The 18,196-nt window shown below is 43.0% G+C and overlaps 2 protein-coding genes across 3 annotated transcripts in view; both read right to left on the bottom strand.

The window, feature by feature from the left end:
* The window catches only part of unc80 (unc-80 homolog (C. elegans)), a gene marked incomplete at both ends in the record, with an annotated part of 84,181 nt that extends 75,441 nt beyond the window's left edge, over positions 1 to 8,740 (bottom strand). The window contains 7 exons of the mRNA XM_084050621.1: positions 1,009 to 1,151; positions 1,933 to 1,997; positions 2,601 to 2,724; positions 3,932 to 4,290; positions 6,067 to 6,223; positions 7,300 to 7,348; positions 8,646 to 8,740. Of these exons, the coding sequence (XP_083906747.1) occupies positions 1,009 to 1,151; positions 1,933 to 1,997; positions 2,601 to 2,724; positions 3,932 to 4,290; positions 6,067 to 6,223; positions 7,300 to 7,348; positions 8,646 to 8,740 (992 nt within the window). The remainder of the gene's footprint in view (positions 1 to 1,008; positions 1,152 to 1,932; positions 1,998 to 2,600; positions 2,725 to 3,931; positions 4,291 to 6,066; positions 6,224 to 7,299; positions 7,349 to 8,645) is intronic.
* A 2,559-nt stretch (positions 8,741 to 11,299) lies between these two features.
* The window catches only part of LOC311040375 (microtubule-associated protein 2-like), an 83,495-nt gene continuing 76,598 nt past the window's right edge, over positions 11,300 to 18,196 (bottom strand). For both annotated transcript variants that reach the window (XM_084050622.1, XM_084050623.1), the window contains 4 exons: positions 17,076 to 17,168; positions 15,975 to 16,056; positions 15,367 to 15,479; positions 11,300 to 14,129 (listed from right to left, as the gene is read on the bottom strand). In XM_084050622.1, coding sequence (XP_083906748.1) covers positions 13,917 to 14,129; positions 15,367 to 15,479; positions 15,975 to 16,056; positions 17,076 to 17,168 — 501 coding nt within the window. In that variant the 3' untranslated portion in view covers positions 11,300 to 13,916. The remainder of the gene's footprint in view (positions 14,130 to 15,366; positions 15,480 to 15,974; positions 16,057 to 17,075; positions 17,169 to 18,196) is intronic.

The raw sequence follows: 18,196 nt of genomic DNA, 5'->3' as shown, positions 1-18,196 counted from the left end.
TTGCAGGATATGATCCAGCCACACAGTTCAATGAGCAAACACCAGACGTCTGGCCCTTCCTTCCCTACGACACCCTGGCCAACGCTCCAAGCATCCTGGACTCTTCTCCCTCCTGACTGGGGAAAGCTGTGGAATGACTTCACCCCTTAGCCAGGACTGCAGACTCACTCCCCATTGTCCACCGCACTCCAAACTCTCACCTCTTCAGACTCTACCTCACCCCCTAGCACTCATTTTCTTGTATCAGTAATTGTTGCCTAGGCAAATGCTAGTTATATTATGCAGATGGATGTTGGTTACTTGTTCACATATGCTCACAGCATATATACTATGTTCACAGTATGTTATTTAGATACAAGTGGAGGTATCCCGCTATACAGTAAGAGGGTCTCTCTTATAGAGGGATACCTCTGTCAGAGCCATGCCGCAAAAAGGAGCCAAAAGGACCAAGAATAAACCCCCGGGGGACTATTATACTTGGTGCTTAACTCATTGAGAGCCATTAATGTGTTTCACGTGTTTTTACTGCTATGGCGCTGGGTGCCAATGACGTGTTTGACGTGTTTTTGAAAAAATAGTAAAAAAAAAAAAACATGTTCAGAACCCAAGATATCATTATCTGAAGATGTGCAGCTCCATCCACTCCTTGTTTAACTTAGAACCGAAAAAGGCTGTATCTCGCTTCCTAAGCACTTTTTGTTTTCTGTGAAAAAAACTGTGGCACTTTTCAGAATTGATTCTGAAATAATTCTGGTAATCCTGGCACTCAATGAGTTAAGAAAACTGGACAGTGATTTCTGGCTGTCCCCAACCAACACACGCACACCCTCAACATTAGTACATCATAGTATTTGACAAGCGTACATCTCCCATCGGCAATGTTTTGCTGAACTACATCTCCAGAAGGCTAAACAGGACGTATATACGTATGTAGCCACATACACATGGCTGTCATGCTGATGAATTATATCAACATGCATGGTGAATTGATTATCAAACGTCGCTCACTTCTTCTTGGAGAGCCCCTTGACCATCGGAGGCTGTTGGGAGGGGCCGCCTTTTTCCACGGAGTTACCACGACGACAGCTCTGATCCCCAGCCCCGGGGGAGGAGGAATCCGATTGGGCGGCTTCGCAGACCACCTGGAACCCCTGAGGGAGCAAGAGAGAAACAGAGAGAGAGACAGAGAGGAAGACAGACAGGACGGAGAGAGACAGAGAGGAAGAAAGACAGGACGGAGAGAGACAGAGAGAAAGATAGACAGGGAATGAGAGAGACGGAGAGAGACAGAGAGGAAGAAAGACAGACATTCAATTAATCCCATGCAGTCTAATAATCCAGTGGTTTTCAAAGTGGGGGCTGTGGCCCCATGGAGGGCACCCCAGGGGGTGCCAGCGGGGCCAATTGGAAAGGATTTAAAATGGGGTAAAAGAAGAAAAGATGATAATTGTATACACAAAAATGTGAAGCATGTCATAAAAAGAGCTCTACAAGCTCACAAAACGTCACAATGTAACATGTTTTGAGCTTGTAGGTGGGCTATTTTCATTTACATGAGGCTATGGCTATTTGGGGGTCCTTGGCATGGAAAAGTTTGGGAACCCCTGGTAACAGTGAGGGACTGGTGTGATAGAGGAGCATGGCTAGCAATGTTCTCCCGGATGGCTGCATGGTGCTAATGAATATTAGGTGGAATGGGAGACGGGGGGAAGGGCGGATGTATCTGTCTCCTGGCTTGGAACACATTCAATCATAGTTGCTAGATCTGACAGCAGCTAAGCTGCAATGCCTGATTTATACTTGGTTGTCGCGCACCAAAAATAGCTGATCGACAAGCTGACAACGTGTCGGGCTGCGACCCGTTGTGAGCTTGTTGATCAGCTATTTTTGGTGCACAGCTAAGTATAAATCCGACTTAACACATGCACTCACCATGGGACCCGGGTTGCCAGACCCACAGGGGCTGCACTGTTTGTTGACCGGAGAGTTTCTCTTGGCTGTGGACAATAAGCAGAGCTTAGATTCAATTACAGATCTTCAGAATGAATAGAGGGGTTGCAAGAGATGCAATTGGAGCAGATTAGAAGAATGCATTTACAGTAGCCACACTTGGAAACTAGCCATTGAAGACTAAGCGTCACTGTGGTATATTTAGAAATGATACAATGGACATAATCGAAACATCTCAACAAGCAGCTTCAGCTGTTATATATAGTATTTTAAAGTCCATCAAAGTTTGTGTGTGGTTAATGTGTTTTTGAAACTTAACTGTGAAAACCATGGTGGTTTCTTGCACTCTGCATATTGCTAAACGTTTTGTTTTACAACCCAAATATGGTTTTCAGATAAGCTCTCACTCAGGGCACATGAACAGATGGTGGCGTGATGTCCATGTCACGCAAGCAAAGTGTCATCAAAGACAAGCATAAACACCTGGTAAGTTCTGTTGGACAATCAGATGCTGCATACCAGGTGTTTATGCTTGTCTTTGAAAAGCTCGAGGCTCTGGTTGTGTGACATCATACCACACAAACACCCTCTATTAGTTCATTACATTAACAACACAAAAAACAAGATTTTTGGTGGAGTGGAGTTTTTACCTGTCACGATATTTCTGACAGGTTTGATGAGCGCTGAAAAGGCAGGGACATCAGGCATGCGGTGCTCCCACATTGGCTGCCATATGACCAAACCGCTGGCCAATCGGAAGGTCAGGTCAGACTCCTGTAAGGAACAACACGAAGCCAATTGCATATAGGAGTTATCATTAAATCTGAAAAGCAATTATTTAAAAAACATACACAATATCCCGGGATCTCATTATGAACTTCATGATCATGAACCTGTTCTCGCTGTGTTTTCACTCAAAACATAATTTGTCGCACAGCAGGCAAACAGAGCAATCCCCTGGGTAGTGAAACCAAGCCCTTCCATCTGTCTACACACAGAGATCAATAGGGGCAGAGAGAGAGAAAGTATGTGTGTGTGTGTGTGTGTGTGTGTGTGTGTGTGTGTGTGTGTGTGTGTGTGTGTGTGTGTGTGTGTGTGTGTGTGTGTGTGTGCGTGTGAGTGTGAGTGAGTGAGTGAGTGTGCGTATTTGTAAGATGAAAATCAGTTCATTTCCCAGTATAATTAATGTGCACTTAAAACAAGTGCCTATAGAGCACCTAGTCTGACGTCATTTATGCATCCTACCTGGGACAAGTTTTTTCCCCCATTCTGAATTGCCATAGATGTGTTTAATATCGTGTCATACTGTATAAGAGCTGCGTTAAAAAAATAAACAAATGAGTAGGGATGTCCGATATTATCGGCCTCCCGATATCATCGGCCGATATTAGCATAAAAATTGATATCGGGAAAATATCGGTATCGGTTTTTGAAAAAAAAAAAATTTTTTTTTTTTTTTTTTTTTTTTTTTGCTTTTTAAATAAGTTACAGGAGTTCTTACTGTATATGGTGTGTGTGATATGAAATTTGAGCTTACCCTAATCACAATAATCCCCGCATATATCGGTATCGGTTGATATCGGTATCGGTAATTAAGAGTTGGACAATATCGGTATATCGGTTATCGGTAAAAAAGCCAATATCGGACAACCCTACAAATGAGCATGGCGGTTTGACTCAAATGGATATGAAGCATCAATCAACTGAACACCGAATGAATTACATTTTCACCAGAAACAGACTGTATCAAATATGAATGACTGACTATCATAAACGATACAGAGCCACCTTCCTGACAATATCGCTGGGACAATTTATTTATTTTTGGACCACAATTCTTATATGAGACGATTCTAAGATGACCCAATGTTATTCTCCATAGATAAATGACTTCCGTGACCCAGGGGATGAACGTGTGACGTCAGGCCTTCGGTACTCTATTAATAACTGCGTCTCACTTATACGCCCGCGATGCACCGACCTTGATGCGGTGAATGAGAGGGGCGAACAGGAACACAAACAGCTCCACGGTGACCATGCTCTTGTTGAACAGCTTGGCGCGGGCTTGCTCGTCCTCCTCCAGCAGGGACTCGCTGTGCCGGCCGGGTCCCCCCGAGCCGGAGCCGCCCAGGGCCGAGCCCGAGCAGGAGCCCGGCGGGGCCCCCGGCGAGGACCCCTGGTTCCCCACCGGCTGCTGGAGGAAGCCGCTGCTGCTGCTGCCCGCCGACCAGGCGTGGCCCAGGCTGGGCTCGTGGTTGCAGTCCTGGGCGGCCTCCAGCAGCATCCAGTGGAGGGTGTGGAGCAGCTTGGTCTCGGCCACTCCCAGCTTGTCCTGGTGTCCTGTTCGAGAGCAGTTGGTGGAAAAAGTACTCAGATTTTGTTTTCAAACACTTTCAAGATTTTTCTAAAATATTCAAAAATAGCAGATGTACAAGCTCGCAGCGTGACGCGCTGTGAGCTTGTAGATCTGCTATTTGTTGAATAGCCAACACTAAAAACACTAAAATGACGCAGATGCTTTCCCGGTTTGAATGGGCTATGTAGAAGTATCAATACCACAATATAAAAATACTCTGTTACAAGTAAAAGAGTTCAAACATTTACTTGAGTAAAAGTTTTTAAAAAGTGTTGCCGTCGAAATATGCCTACTGTAAAGTACCAAATATATGAAATATATATATCAAATATATTAAAAAATATATAAATAGCAGATCTACAAGCTCACAAGAGATCATGTTGCGACACATTGTGAGCTTGTAGATCAGCTAATTTCGAATAGCCAGAGTAACTACATTAGTGGGTTAAAAAGTCCAATATTTACCTCTGAGAGGTAGTAAAGTAAAAGTATCTTTTTTTTTTACTTAAGTTAAGTACAGTATTTAAGTAAATGTACTTAGTAACTTTCCAGCACTGCCTGTCAGAGGGCAAAGGTCAAGGGTTAGAGTTGGCTGACATTTAATGAGTAATTGAGGACTCTTGCTGGGGCGTGGGTGTGCATAATATACACAAAATATAGACACTGTCACATGCAGTACTTGGACGTAATATTATTATGTCCAAGTACTGCATGTGACAGTGTCTTTATTTTCATATGTGAATCTAATGTCTTCATATATGCATTGACAGTAGGATATTTTGTTGTAGCTCTTGGCTGTGCATGTGTTACATAACTGTGATCAGCGGCCAAATGGCTTCCAGAGACCATCCTTTATGCCAAAGTTACAGTCACCAACACAGCCATGTGCCCAGTGGTCTGGCATGTTTAAGCCTTTAAAGGGCAAGACCACTTTGGTAGAGGTTTGGGTTGTGTAGTTACCTTGCCATGATGTAACTCCAAAGGTGGGCAAGAAATAAAAAATAATTGCTCCATTGATTAGAAATTGATAATTCAAAATATGCTCCTCATTGACTTACATTGTACGGTAAAACTGATCTCAAAGTCACTCTTATAGCATATTTTGAATTATCAATTTCTAATCAATGGAGCAAATATTTTTGATTTCTTGCCCACCTTTGGAGTTACATCATGGCAAGGTAACTACACAACCCAAACCTCTACCAAAGTGGTCTTACCCTTTAACTATGACTCCTAGTATACAGTACTCACTGCCGACCTTTTCCCAAAGCATAATGTAGTTGTAACTTCAAACCTGGTTGAGGTAACTGTAGGTCTTCCAACACTCTGTAAGTGTCATTGCGAGGTTATGTTGTGTCAAATTTACGGTACTGCTGCATTTTTAAAGTGTTTATTATTGATTTGAAGCCCTGCCATCAATAATACCCGGAGGAAAACATTATTTATGAATGAAATTCAAACGCTCATGATTTATTAAGTGTGCAATAATGTTTAGCTTACATTGACTCAATAATTCAGTAAATTCGATAAGGTTTTAATGACTTGAAAATGTAAACAAAATGCTAAATTTAAAAATAAACCCTGTTATGTAAAATATACACTACTCTGTAGGACTGAAGGTCTGAATAGACAAGGATATGTATTGCCACCGTCTTTTAAACGCCCTTGAGACAGACACTACACGCTCGCTCATTGTAATTCATTGTGGAAAATGTCTGAATGTCATCTAAATGCCTTAAGATGTAAGTGTGTGTTCTCACCTAGCTTGTTCCTGTTGGACAGGAGAATGGAGGTACAGTGGAGAACATGTGGAAGGGCTGCCTGGACCAGTTCCCAGCGAGAGATACTCTGGATAGCCTCTGACAGGGCTGGGGACAGGCCGTGGAGCTTATTCTCCACCAGCACACGCTCAAAAGACTGGGGAGACAGCCAGAGAGAGAGAGAGAGAGAGAGAGAGAGAGAGAGAGAGCGAGAGAGGAAGACATCAGACAGAAACCAAAGCCTCCCTCTTGGGAGTTAAAGGTCCCACATGGCCCCAAGCGAGGCCATGCATCTGGGAGCAACAACAGTGGCAGCTTTGTTTAGAATTAGATCCAAAGGGATGTGAAGATGCCATTAATGGATTTGAGCCTCCACCCCGCCCCCCTCCCAACAGGAGGAAACAAGAAGGGGAACTCATTTGCTAAATACGAAATCTAGCGCATGCTTGATTTGCAGGTGCATTAAAGCTGTAATTTGTGTGTTTTATTTTCTATCTGGGGGATTCAATTCCAGGCCTCTCGCGTTGGGAGAGACCAAAAACATCCACCAATCAGTCTCTAGGGGCAACCCCCACTTGGTCAGGGGATATATATCGTGCTTATGAGCTGGAACCGTTTCTGGAACCTGTTTTTAATCACACTGTCAGAGCTGGTATGTGGACTTCGGAATTACAATACCGCTGGCTCTCAAAAAAATCAAAAAACACCATAAGAGTGTACAATTCCGGGTCCATTTGGTTCCATTTGTACACTCACCGAGTTACAGACCTGTTAGGGTCCATTTCGAACCCTCTATAGGAATCGTTAAAGGGAACCGTAAAGGAATTGGACCGTTGAGGGTATCGTTGAGGGAATCGTTTTAAATCCTTAAAGGATGCCAACCCTTTACCTCCAACCACTGCTGCGTCTGAGGGAGGCAGCAGTGGCTGGTTCGATCCCTGGCTCCATGTCAAAGTGGCCTTGAGCACTTGAGACACTGAACCTGCTCCCAATGAGCAGGTTGGTGCCTTGCATGGTTTCCTCCACCATCTTGTGTGAGTGTGAGTGTGAATGTAAAATACGTTGTAAAGTGCTTTGGAGAAAGGCGCCACTGTATATAAATGCAGTCCATTTTATCATTTACTTATATTGTACAAAATGTGTTATTCATTCAAATAAATTGGATTTCAGTGTTAAAGTGAAAACTGATTATTTTCTGTCATCACAGACATGGTCATTATGGAGATGACTCACCACACAAGAGGCCTCATACTGTTTTCCCAACTTCGGACGCAGAAATGCACTGGAAAGATACAATTATAACAAATTAAAACATGCTTGTATGTATATGACACTTATTTACAAAAACATTGTATCTGAATGCTAATCTGTATGATGTCAATACATAACATAGCCTACAGGCAGTGGTGTAACTAAGTACATTTACTCAAGTACTGTACTTATGTCCAATTCTTAGGTATTTTTACTTTACTGGAGTATTTCCAATTTCCAATACTTTTACCTCTAGACTCCACTACAATGATTTGAAAACTTTACATATAGTTACTTTGTAGATTTAGATTATTATTACAAAACATAGCCTACATTACCCACTTCAGACCAATATACTGTATATTTCGGCCATTTGAAAATAGCAGATCTACAAGCTCACAATGCGTTGCATTGCGATTTTCAAAAGATTTTTATACATTTTATACATTTGAAAACTTATGAAATGGGACATTCTGCATAATGAGTACTTTTTACTTTTGGTTTTACCACCAATACTTTTATACTTTTACTCAAGTAAATTTTGAATTCCGGACTTTTAACACGTAACAGAGTATTTCTACATTGCGGTATTAATACTTTTACTTGAGAAAAAAGATTACTCAAATTACTAAGAAGTACTTTTTCCACCACTGCAGAACATAGTCTATACAGGAGGACCTCTAATGTCTCCTGGAGTGAGTCATCACTGTGTAGCAGAATAAGCAGATCCACACAGCAGCCTGGGCTGTGCTGTTGGCCTGGTTACAAGGTATATGTATGCCTTACAGGTGTGACATCACGATCTGTGTGCTGCTCAGCCTGCTCAATCTCCATTCATATTCAAACATCATCACTATGACAGCATTGACAACACAGAAATGTGTGTGGGGAGGAATCAATTGGCATACCGACTAAATTGGGGGAGAAAAAGGGGTAATATTTGTTCAAATAATATGGCTACTCTAAATTTAGAAAAATAAAATAAAATAAAATAAATTAAATCACCTTGCAAAGTCATAGTAGGCGCATATTAATCACTTGGAACCACAGCTTCCATGTCCAATTCAAGCAGTGTCAGTGTACTGACACTCTCAATGACATCCATATGCATGTGTTCAATCAAACACCATTTGATTCTGACGCCCTTAACTGTGTATTAAACATGCTTTTTTAGGGTGTCGGACAGGCGACTTTGGTGTGCAGTGACAGCTGTGGTAATGACAATCCTCGCGTTTTTTCGGCAGTGACTGGCAAACACCTGTTATCAATTTGCACTGAGCACACATGCACACACACACACACACACACACACACACACACACACTAACCTGGTCTGTCTCCACAAGAACGTCTGGATGGGGAACGGTATTCCCTTCCCACACTGATCCTGGTCAGCGTCGTCCAGGCTTTTCCTCTTCACCATCTTGACCGCCCGTTAGTTTTTATCGCACCGACTGTTGCGTCCTCCCTCCGTCCAGGTGATCATGAGCCTGCTCACACACACACTACATGACATGTGAGTGCGTTCGGCTTACAGTGTAAAATGGCTGCAAGTGTCGATCGGTCGCGGGGAGAGAGAGTGGGAGGGTGGGGGGGGCAGAGAGATATGAGAGTAGGGGGTGAGAGAGAGAGAGAGAGTCGAGAGATAGTCGAGAGAGAGAGAGAGCGAGAGAGAGAGAGAGAGAGAGAGAGAGAGAGAGAGGGGGGAGGGGGGGCAGAGAGAGAGAGAGAGAGAGACCCAGAGAGAGAGAGAGAGAGAGAGAGAGAGAGAGAGAGAGAGAGAGAGAGAGGGAGAGACACACACACACACACACACACACACACACACACACACACACACAGCGAGAGAATGAGAGAGAGTGAGCGGGGAGAGAGAGAGAGAAGGGGGGGGTGAGAGAGAGGGGGGGGGTAAAAGAGAGGGGGGGGGGGGTATTCAGCACCTCCCTCAGTGGACAGCGGCACAGAGCAGCATCACAGTGATTTATGAGCAGCGGACGGCGGGGCTTAGAGCCGCAGTAAATGAACAGATGTTTGCCTTGACAACCAACCCCAACCTATACCTGATGTATAGACCTACTGGTAGCATATGATGATTATTATTATCATATCATATCATATGACATAAAAACCTGACCGGGTTAACCGCATGTGAAGGCTGGAAATCAAAACGTATTTCACCATTGACATCACATCAACAGGTTGTTTATCTTAGTCACCATAGGCAAGGCAAGGCAAGGACATTTTATTTCAATCATCAATGTGCTTTACACAGAACATCAAGCAACGGAAACACAATTATGAAATTATAAAATGTTGATGCATAAAACAAGTAAAAATATATAAATACAGTAACAACTTACAGTGCATACGATACTATGAATAATTAGACTATACTCGATATTTCTTTATTGTGGAATAAAATGAAATAGGCTAGTGTGATATGAATGAACTGTAAAGCTGCAATCCGGAGCTAAAGCTTTTATATAGCTCTATGAACTAAATTAGCACATCTGCAGCTGGAGGTGGTCTGGTCTCCCTGTTCTTCCATTGTGTTGGGTAGGACATCTACTGGTTGGAAATAAGTACTACTGCCTGAATCTCCTAATCCCCAGGGGATTGCATCTTGGATGAATGTTTGATCTCTCATGGGGGAGATCCTGGGGTTGGAATCCAGGGCATTAAAGTTATGGATTACAGCTTCAATGTATAGCTACACAACTAAGCCGGTAGTCTTTCCCATAGGTAACTATACTCACTAGGCCTTTTGAAACCTGTGGCTACAATGTATATTTGTTAATGTTTGTTTTTTATTCACATAGCCTAAGCCAGTGGTTCTCAACCTTCTCAGGCCACGACCCCCCCAAAATAATTATATTTGATCTTGGGACCCCCTACAACCTGACAAGCACTTAGAATGTAGGAGTTGGGGCATTTTGGGAATTTTGTTTGTTCCACAGATAAATATAGTGAAAATAGCCGATCTACAAGCTCACAACTCCCCGCATTGCGAGGCATTGAGCTTGTAGATCTGCTATTTTTTTTTAATGTTGCCTCTTTCCTATATTATTTGACAATTTGGCCAGTGTTTGACCTGTTTTTATAGTATAGTTTGTTGATTACTTTTGATGCAGTAATGGTCTTTTTCTTAATTCTCATTGAGGGATTTAAAAGTCCTTAAATTGTCACTTCACTATCATGTGGGGACCCCAAAAAAAATCCTGTGAGGACCCCACTGTGGGTCCCGACCCACATGTTGAGAACCACTGGCCTAAGCGGCCAGACTTTGATACCATTTTCATCAGCATATCATTGGCTATTTTACGTGCCATTTGCTAACCCATAATGTATTACATGTCTCTTTTCATAGACTCTAGCTATTTTTTTACCCAGTGAGCTAAATACCAGAGATGAATTGCAAATATACAGAAACAGTCTTTTAACCACCATTATCCGTAATTATCTTAAAACGTGAAAATGTTTCCAAAAACTAGCAGAAAATGGTGTCAGCTAGTCTATTTTCACTATTCTGCTTACAAATGAGTAGGCTGTATAGGGCTTAAAGGACGTCTTCACCCATTTTCAACCCATCTTCATATAATTGCTCCTCTCTAATGCTCATGATAAAATTCTACTTGGTCTGTGTGTCATAGGAGGGCTGTGGACGCTTCAGAAAGCCACCTACCAGTGACATCATCGTAGGCAGGTTTTTTGTGTTTTGAGACATAAGACAGAGTACAGTATAGGCAAAAAAGGTACCATATTATCATGATCATTAGTGAGGAACAAGTATATGAAGATACTGTAGGTTGAAGTCGTCCTTTAACCACTTGAACCCCAGCATCCATATTCTGGGGGGAACAGACGGCCAAAAAGCAGTCAAAGTACAGTTGTAATTCAAGTCCGGCTCTCTAGAGGGTTTAAGTGGCTAAAAAAGTGAATACAGTGAAAATGTATTTTTATTTTCTTTATTTCTGTAGGAGCATCTGTCATCAGTATGTTTTTAAACATTGGAAAAATGTGCACACAACTACATGGTCTCTTAAATACACTTACACAGGCAGAGAGAGCGAGGGAGGGTTAAGTAGAGCACAGAAACAAACACTGGAGGGGTTAATAACGAACATCAGGGGAGAGAGAAGGGGGGGGGGGTCATTATGGTGACCACAGAATAAGCCAGAACATTTTTTTTGCAATAATAATAACTTCCATTCCGTTCATTTCGTAAGGTATAATTTCGTCCGTTTCCCCCTCCCCCCAATAAGGTCACGTACACGGTCAAAATGGCCTCACTGCAACAACAGTTACTGTGTGCCCCATAGCTGCTCTTCTGGTGGACTTAGGGCCGGGTATCGTTAAAAATGATCAATAGGCAGGTATACTGATCGCTCAAATTGGTTCTAAACTACACCTTTAACTGAAGGCTTTACAGTACTATATTATACGTACAGTATATGAGGTGGAATCACGTGTTCTATTTACAGTTGAACATCTGTAGGTAAAATTGTATGATGCCCATAAACAATACAAAAACGTCACGTCTCCCATTGATACATTTCACTAAGTTTTAATGACTCAAAACCAAGGCCAGTAGAGAAAATGGACGCACACATTGATAGTCTTTCTGTATCTTTTTTTCAATACCCAGCCCTATTGTGGAATGTTTTTCATATAAAGCTCCAGGCGTTCAACTTAAGTCACAGAGTGACTGCAGGCATTTCTGCTCATTCAAGGCTAACAACGGAGAAGCTAAGGAAAAGGGGTTGCTTGTAGCGAATGGGATTGACTATAAGCCGTGACAATGGGTAGTATAGGACACCGGAATGCACTCTAGCCAATGACACTCACACTGAAGACATCTAGCTACAGTATAAGTTCATGATAGCTACATTAGTACAGACCTAATTGTTTTTTCAGTTTTTTTGTCTTTTCTTTTTTTTTTACCATGCCAACATAACAGCATTGTTGCGTTAAAATCACACAGGCCTGCGTAGAAATCAGTGCCCAAATCACCGAACAAGAAGAGCAGCCAATGGTTTGTGGACAAAAAAAAACAAGTCTATTGGAAAGCTAGCCTTTTAGCATTTGATTCAACATAGCTGCAATGGTCATCCGCATTTAAGTGCTAAGCCAGTGCAGCCACAGGGAACAAAATGGTATCTTTTTTTTTTTCTTTCTATATATAATATATATAAAGAAACCAAAACGGCAACAGAACACAATTGTCCAACAATTCAGCACATACTTATCAGGAAATCGTATGATTAAAAACAAAGAAAAAGAAGAAAACATAATGCTCGTCTAGGAAATATCACATTGTAGCAGACATGCTCAGTACATCGTCAGCCATTCTTTTACAATTACAATTACACGTCTTGTTTCTGTAAGTTAAGTCTTTCTCTCTCACATACACACACACACACAGACACACACACACAGACGTGCACGCACGCACGCACACTCACATACACACACACCACACACACTCGCACACGTATTTTAAGATTAGAGTCTAGCGTCTAGTTATCTATAGCTCACATTCGGTACCGTATCTTTTGTGATGGACATGAGTCATCATGGTTGGTTTTGCTTGTTGTTCTCTTTGAGCGAGTGGAATGTGGCGATGGTTTTCACACTTGAAACACACTGTACAATCTCAACATGGGAAATGCCTCGTTTGACAAAACACTTTAATCAATCTGCCTGGGATTCTAGGACCCCGTAGCACTTATGCTACATGTACACTCGCGTTGCGTGTCGGCGCCGCGCGCCGAAAATATTCCCGACGAGTAACTCCTGCGCCCAACCACGCATAAAACAGGCTTAACAGGTTATCTAGCATCACTACACAAAAAAAAACAAATAGTCCAAAATCAAATGAAGTAAAACGAATTACAAAATAAGCAAATAAAATACTGAAAAATTGAGCGTACGCCTCTTTTTTCCCCCTCCATTCTTTAAGGGCAGGAATGAGAAATGTTAGAATTCAGTCCTTCGAATCCCTTCCGGCGGGGTGTTGTAGCTTAAAACATTATTTCCAGAGAAAGAAGAGCAGGGGTCAGGAGGACTGCTGATGCACAGGACAGTCAACCACCAACTACAAGGACAAGAGGACCTGGGTTATCTGGGGGGGGGGGGGGGGGGGTCAAGCACCTAGAGAGGCTGTGACGGATGCATGGTTGCATGTGTAGTTGACAGTGAAGGGAGAGCGGGGCTGTGTGTATGTGTGTGTTTGTGTGTATTACTATACTTGTGAGGGCTACATGTCCCCACAAGCATGGTAGAATGTGAGAAGTAGACATTGTGAGGACAATTTTTCCTGGTCCCCACACAAAAAAATGGTTTTATGGTTAAAGGCTTATAATTAGGAAAGACTTGAGGTTGAGGTTTGTTTTAGAGGTTGAGGTTTGAGTTGGGCCTGATTTAGGCTATTTTCAATGCCGTCTTAAATTTTGATGTACTCACAAGTATAGTAATACAAACGTGTGTGTGTGTGTGTGTGTGTGTGTGTGTGTGTGTGTGTGTGTGTGTGTGTGGCATGGGGGGGTTTATGAGATGAGGCGAGGGAATCCAACAGAGGCGTGTGGAGAGGGCCAGGGCGTTCATAATCCCTGCTTGGCCAGGGCCGCGGTGACATCCTGGGCCAGCGTGGCCAGCTGGGGGGACTCCAGTATGTTCATGCTGCCCGAGGACACCCGGCTCGGGGACGTGCCTCCAGTCTCAACCCCCCCGGGGCACTGGGTGATGACGATCTCAGCGCCGTGGTCCACCCGAGCCTTAGCATCTTCTCGAAACGTCAGCTTGTGGCTCTCAATCTGGAAGGGGTGGGGGGGGGGTGATATTTTTTTAACCTTTACTGTCCACAACAGAACAGATAAGAATAGAATAGAATAGGGTGCGCCAATAGCCTAGTGGTTAAGGCGCAACCACATATAGGCTCTGATGCCGCCTGACAGCAGGTTCGATTCCCGAGTCCGACGACCTTTGCTGCATATAACTCCCGGTCTCTCTCTCCCTGTTTCCTGTCACTCTCCACGACTACTATCCAAATAAAGGTAGAAATTTAAAAAAAAGAATAGAATAGAACAAAACAGCACAGAATACAGTAGAATGTGACTTCTGCACATTTGACACTGCTGCTAAAGATATCGTACCGGTCTTAAGAGGTTTATCTGAACGACGTTCTACCTGTCGTTTAACACTCGCATGACGGCATTTAATCGACCTACCACACAAATGGACTCGAGATCGAATTGACCGTTTTTTTCTGCGATTTCCCGCGGGGGGGATTTCCCGCGGGGTCTAACACCTACTCGCCCACACAGCTGGATAGCAGCGGGGATACCATTGTCTTTTAAATGTCGATTAGTGTTGCCTAAACAACATGCCGACTAATCCCACGCACAGCTCACAGGAACGCTTCATTTGGTTAGAAGCAGAAAGCATGTAAATAATATCAAGGTCCATAAACAAAAAGAAGGGGCTCGCACACTGAAGGATGAAAACTGAGGCTCTTTGGATGCAAAACATTGTCTTTACTTACAAAAGTGCAGAAAGTGACATGGTGAAATAAAGTGACACAAAGAGTGGACGTTTCGGTCTTCAGACCATCATCAACACTGAATGCAGGTTTTTGGGGCTTTTATGCCTTTATGAATAGGACAGTAGGCTGACAGGAAATGAGGAGAGAGATGGAGAGATACAGCAAAGGCCGTCGGGATCGGGAGTCGAACCCACAACTCGCTGTCAGGCATTAAGCCTAAGTGCCTGGACAGTTACGCCAATAAGTAGGCAGGAAGCCTATTTGAGGTAACCAATGGTAGAGAGGCTGATAAAAGGCACAGAGTGTCAACAATCAGCCCATTACCACTGTTGGGGCCCAAGGGCCTGGAAGGAAATGAACGCCACAAAAGACAATAATAACAAGGTGCCATATATTGGCACCTTGATATTATTATTATTATTGTTATCTTGTTTTTATATTGTATTGTTGTGTTAGCACAGTCTCTGCAGAACATTTCAGAATAAAACTTAACAGAACCACCACATTACCATGACATTTCCTCCTCCAGGCATGTGGGCAGTATTGTCCATGGATCCAATCTTGGGCTGGGCTTTGTCTTTGAAATCCAGCTTCACACTCTCAATTCGCACCGAGCCGCCCCCTGGGGACATGACAGTCGACAATGGAACAAAAGTCATTGCATGTCTGGAAAGCAGCACTTTTCTCCCAAGCAAAGCCCGGGGCAAACTATTGCAGTACACCTAGCACCGCATGGCAGAAAGGACGTGGGGTTTCACAACTGAACCATAACCTCCATACTGTAATAGAGTAGCTTGTGTTTTTTTATCCCAAAAGGATTAAGAGCTCCTGGAGCTAATTCCACCATGGAACATAAAAACGCATTAACTAAAAGTTCCCCTGTATCAAAAGCCACGTCTACTGTGTGTCCGTGAATAAGACAATGGAGTCTACAAGCTCACAACACGCCATGTGACGTGTTATGAGCTTGTAGACGTCGAATGTTTGCCTATTATGACTGTGACATGCCAGAATAGTGATACAAGCGTTCAGTTGCTTTTAGTTTCCAAAATGTTACTTTACCGTAACCCTTAAACATCTTCATGGTCTACTAAATGTACAGTATCACTTCACGTACCTGGTCTATGGCGAATGTTGGACATGGAGCCACATTTGGAGGTGATGTGGCTGACATCAACCTTCTTGGTCTGGATTTGAATCTGCAAACAGTACAGTGAAATACATAAGCCATTGTTCAGACAGAGGACACCTTTTGATGACTCAAGATAACGATATAAATATAAAATATTTAATCCGATAAACTTTGTTGTACTGCAAATAGCAAACATTTAGCTTGTAGATCTGCTACTTTCCCAGAATGTTCGCCTATTATGACATGGTCAGAATAGGGACACTAGGGGTCATGTGATTAAGCAATATGAATGAGCTAAATACATATGAAACAGCCAGAATGATAAAAACACAGCCAGAGCACTGCTGCTATAGTAGCGAACTGAAAGGGATGATACGACGGAGTATGTGAATGGAGGAAGTCCAATCAATGTATCTCATTATGCAAGGCCAAGTTCATGGCCTTGTCGGTTCCCTGGAGATAGGTTAACATGAAACCAAGCACTATACACATGTGTGTATGTGCGCGCACACACACACACACACACACACACACACACACACACACACACACACACTAGCAGGCACGACACACAACAAACAAAGAGAGAGGCAGGCATGATACTGCAAAGAGCAGGTGTTTCAATTAGAACTCCATTGTCCGTGTGAGTTAACAACACAGCATCACAGTAAGAGTACACACCACCATGCTGCAAACATGCATGCAGTTAAAGTAAAGTGTTCATTCAAGATTTCTACAATGCAGGTGTGTGTTGTGCATATAGACAATATCTGAAATATATATTGAACACAAAAATGATAACTGATGTAGAGAATTATTCTGCCAAGGTACAAGGCAGAGCCAAAGTTAGTCAGCTGAAAATACCCCACAAATACAATTCATAATGACACATTCATGACTAAATACCTGTTTCTGAGTATATTTGTGGATTTTGTGTGCATGACGGTTTATGTGTGTGTGCAAAATGTTTGTGCTTGTTTCTTTGTGCATGAGTGTGCGTGCATGACAACACAAGTTTGAATGTTTTGTATAATGTGTGTGTGTGTGTGGGGTACTGTATAGATAGAAGTTGTAGATGTTACTCACGTTTCCCCCGCCCGGACTGTGTTGGAGCTTGGTCAGGGAGCCACATTTAGCCTGGACGTGGCTGAAGTCCAATTTAACACTGGGAATGAAGACCTGGGGGTGACACAGAATCCTTTTATCCAATTTTATCCCCAAAGTAATCCTCTAAATCGGTACCAAATTCAAATCCATGCATGCACCAAAGCTTAGCACCTGGATTCTAACCCAAGGACTCCATGGGAGACAAAACCCCCCTCTGGCAAAGGGAGAAATTAGGCTTCTGGGAGTCAGGCAGTACTATTCTGCTACCTTCAACCCCCCGGGAACACGATCCTGGAGGAGCCCCTAACCCGTAACCAACTGGATTTGAAACCGGGTGTTCTGCATGGCATACCAAACTGCATGGCATACCTACCAATCTACCGCTCATACAAAGGGGAATCCCCTCAGAACAAAAGGAGACATTAGACTTTTATTTAATTTTATTAGCCAATTATTTTTTAGACCCCTTTTCTCCCCAATTTAGTCGTTATGCCAATTGATTCCTCCCCACACACAAAGAGTCTTCGTCCTACTCCTCCTGCCCAACACTCCTCGCTGGCAGGTGCCGCCCCAGCCCGTAGGAGTACATCCAATGACCAAGACCGCCCGGCTTCCCTCCCCCAGACACGGGTTAGCCCGACAAAGTTGGATGCACCACGGTGGATTTGAAAACCACAACTTCCGTAGTGGTGGTCAAGGGACTTTACCACTGCGCCGCCCGAGCGCCCAGAGACATTAGACTTATAGGCATCGGCCAGGGCTACTCTGCTACAGTAGCACAGTAAAAAAAACTTCAATTGACCCATCATTCTGCAAATAGATGCTCATTCTAATGAGTGTGTGCTCATTAATGCCTCGTAGCCAATCACAATGTGACTTATACTAAGTGTGTTCAGAGTTGAGAAGCACTGCTGCTCTGCATATATTAACTCAAATTAATAACCATATCATTATTTGTATGGTGTATATAGACAACAGAAGATCCTAGATCAGCATCCCTTCAGTCTGAGATGTTTTAGTACAGAATTGTATACTACTACTACTACTTTTATACTGTAAATATACTGTATATATATAGGCCTATATCATTTGTGTTTCTA

The sequence above is a fragment of the Gymnoscopelus microlampas genome (assembly GCF_963454915.1).
Source record: "Gymnoscopelus microlampas genome assembly, chromosome: 24".
Lineage (NCBI taxonomy): Eukaryota > Metazoa > Chordata > Actinopteri > Myctophiformes > Myctophidae > Gymnoscopelus > Gymnoscopelus microlampas.
The sequence above is the reverse complement of the archived record's forward strand: the minus strand, read 5'-3'. Positions and strand labels throughout refer to the sequence as shown.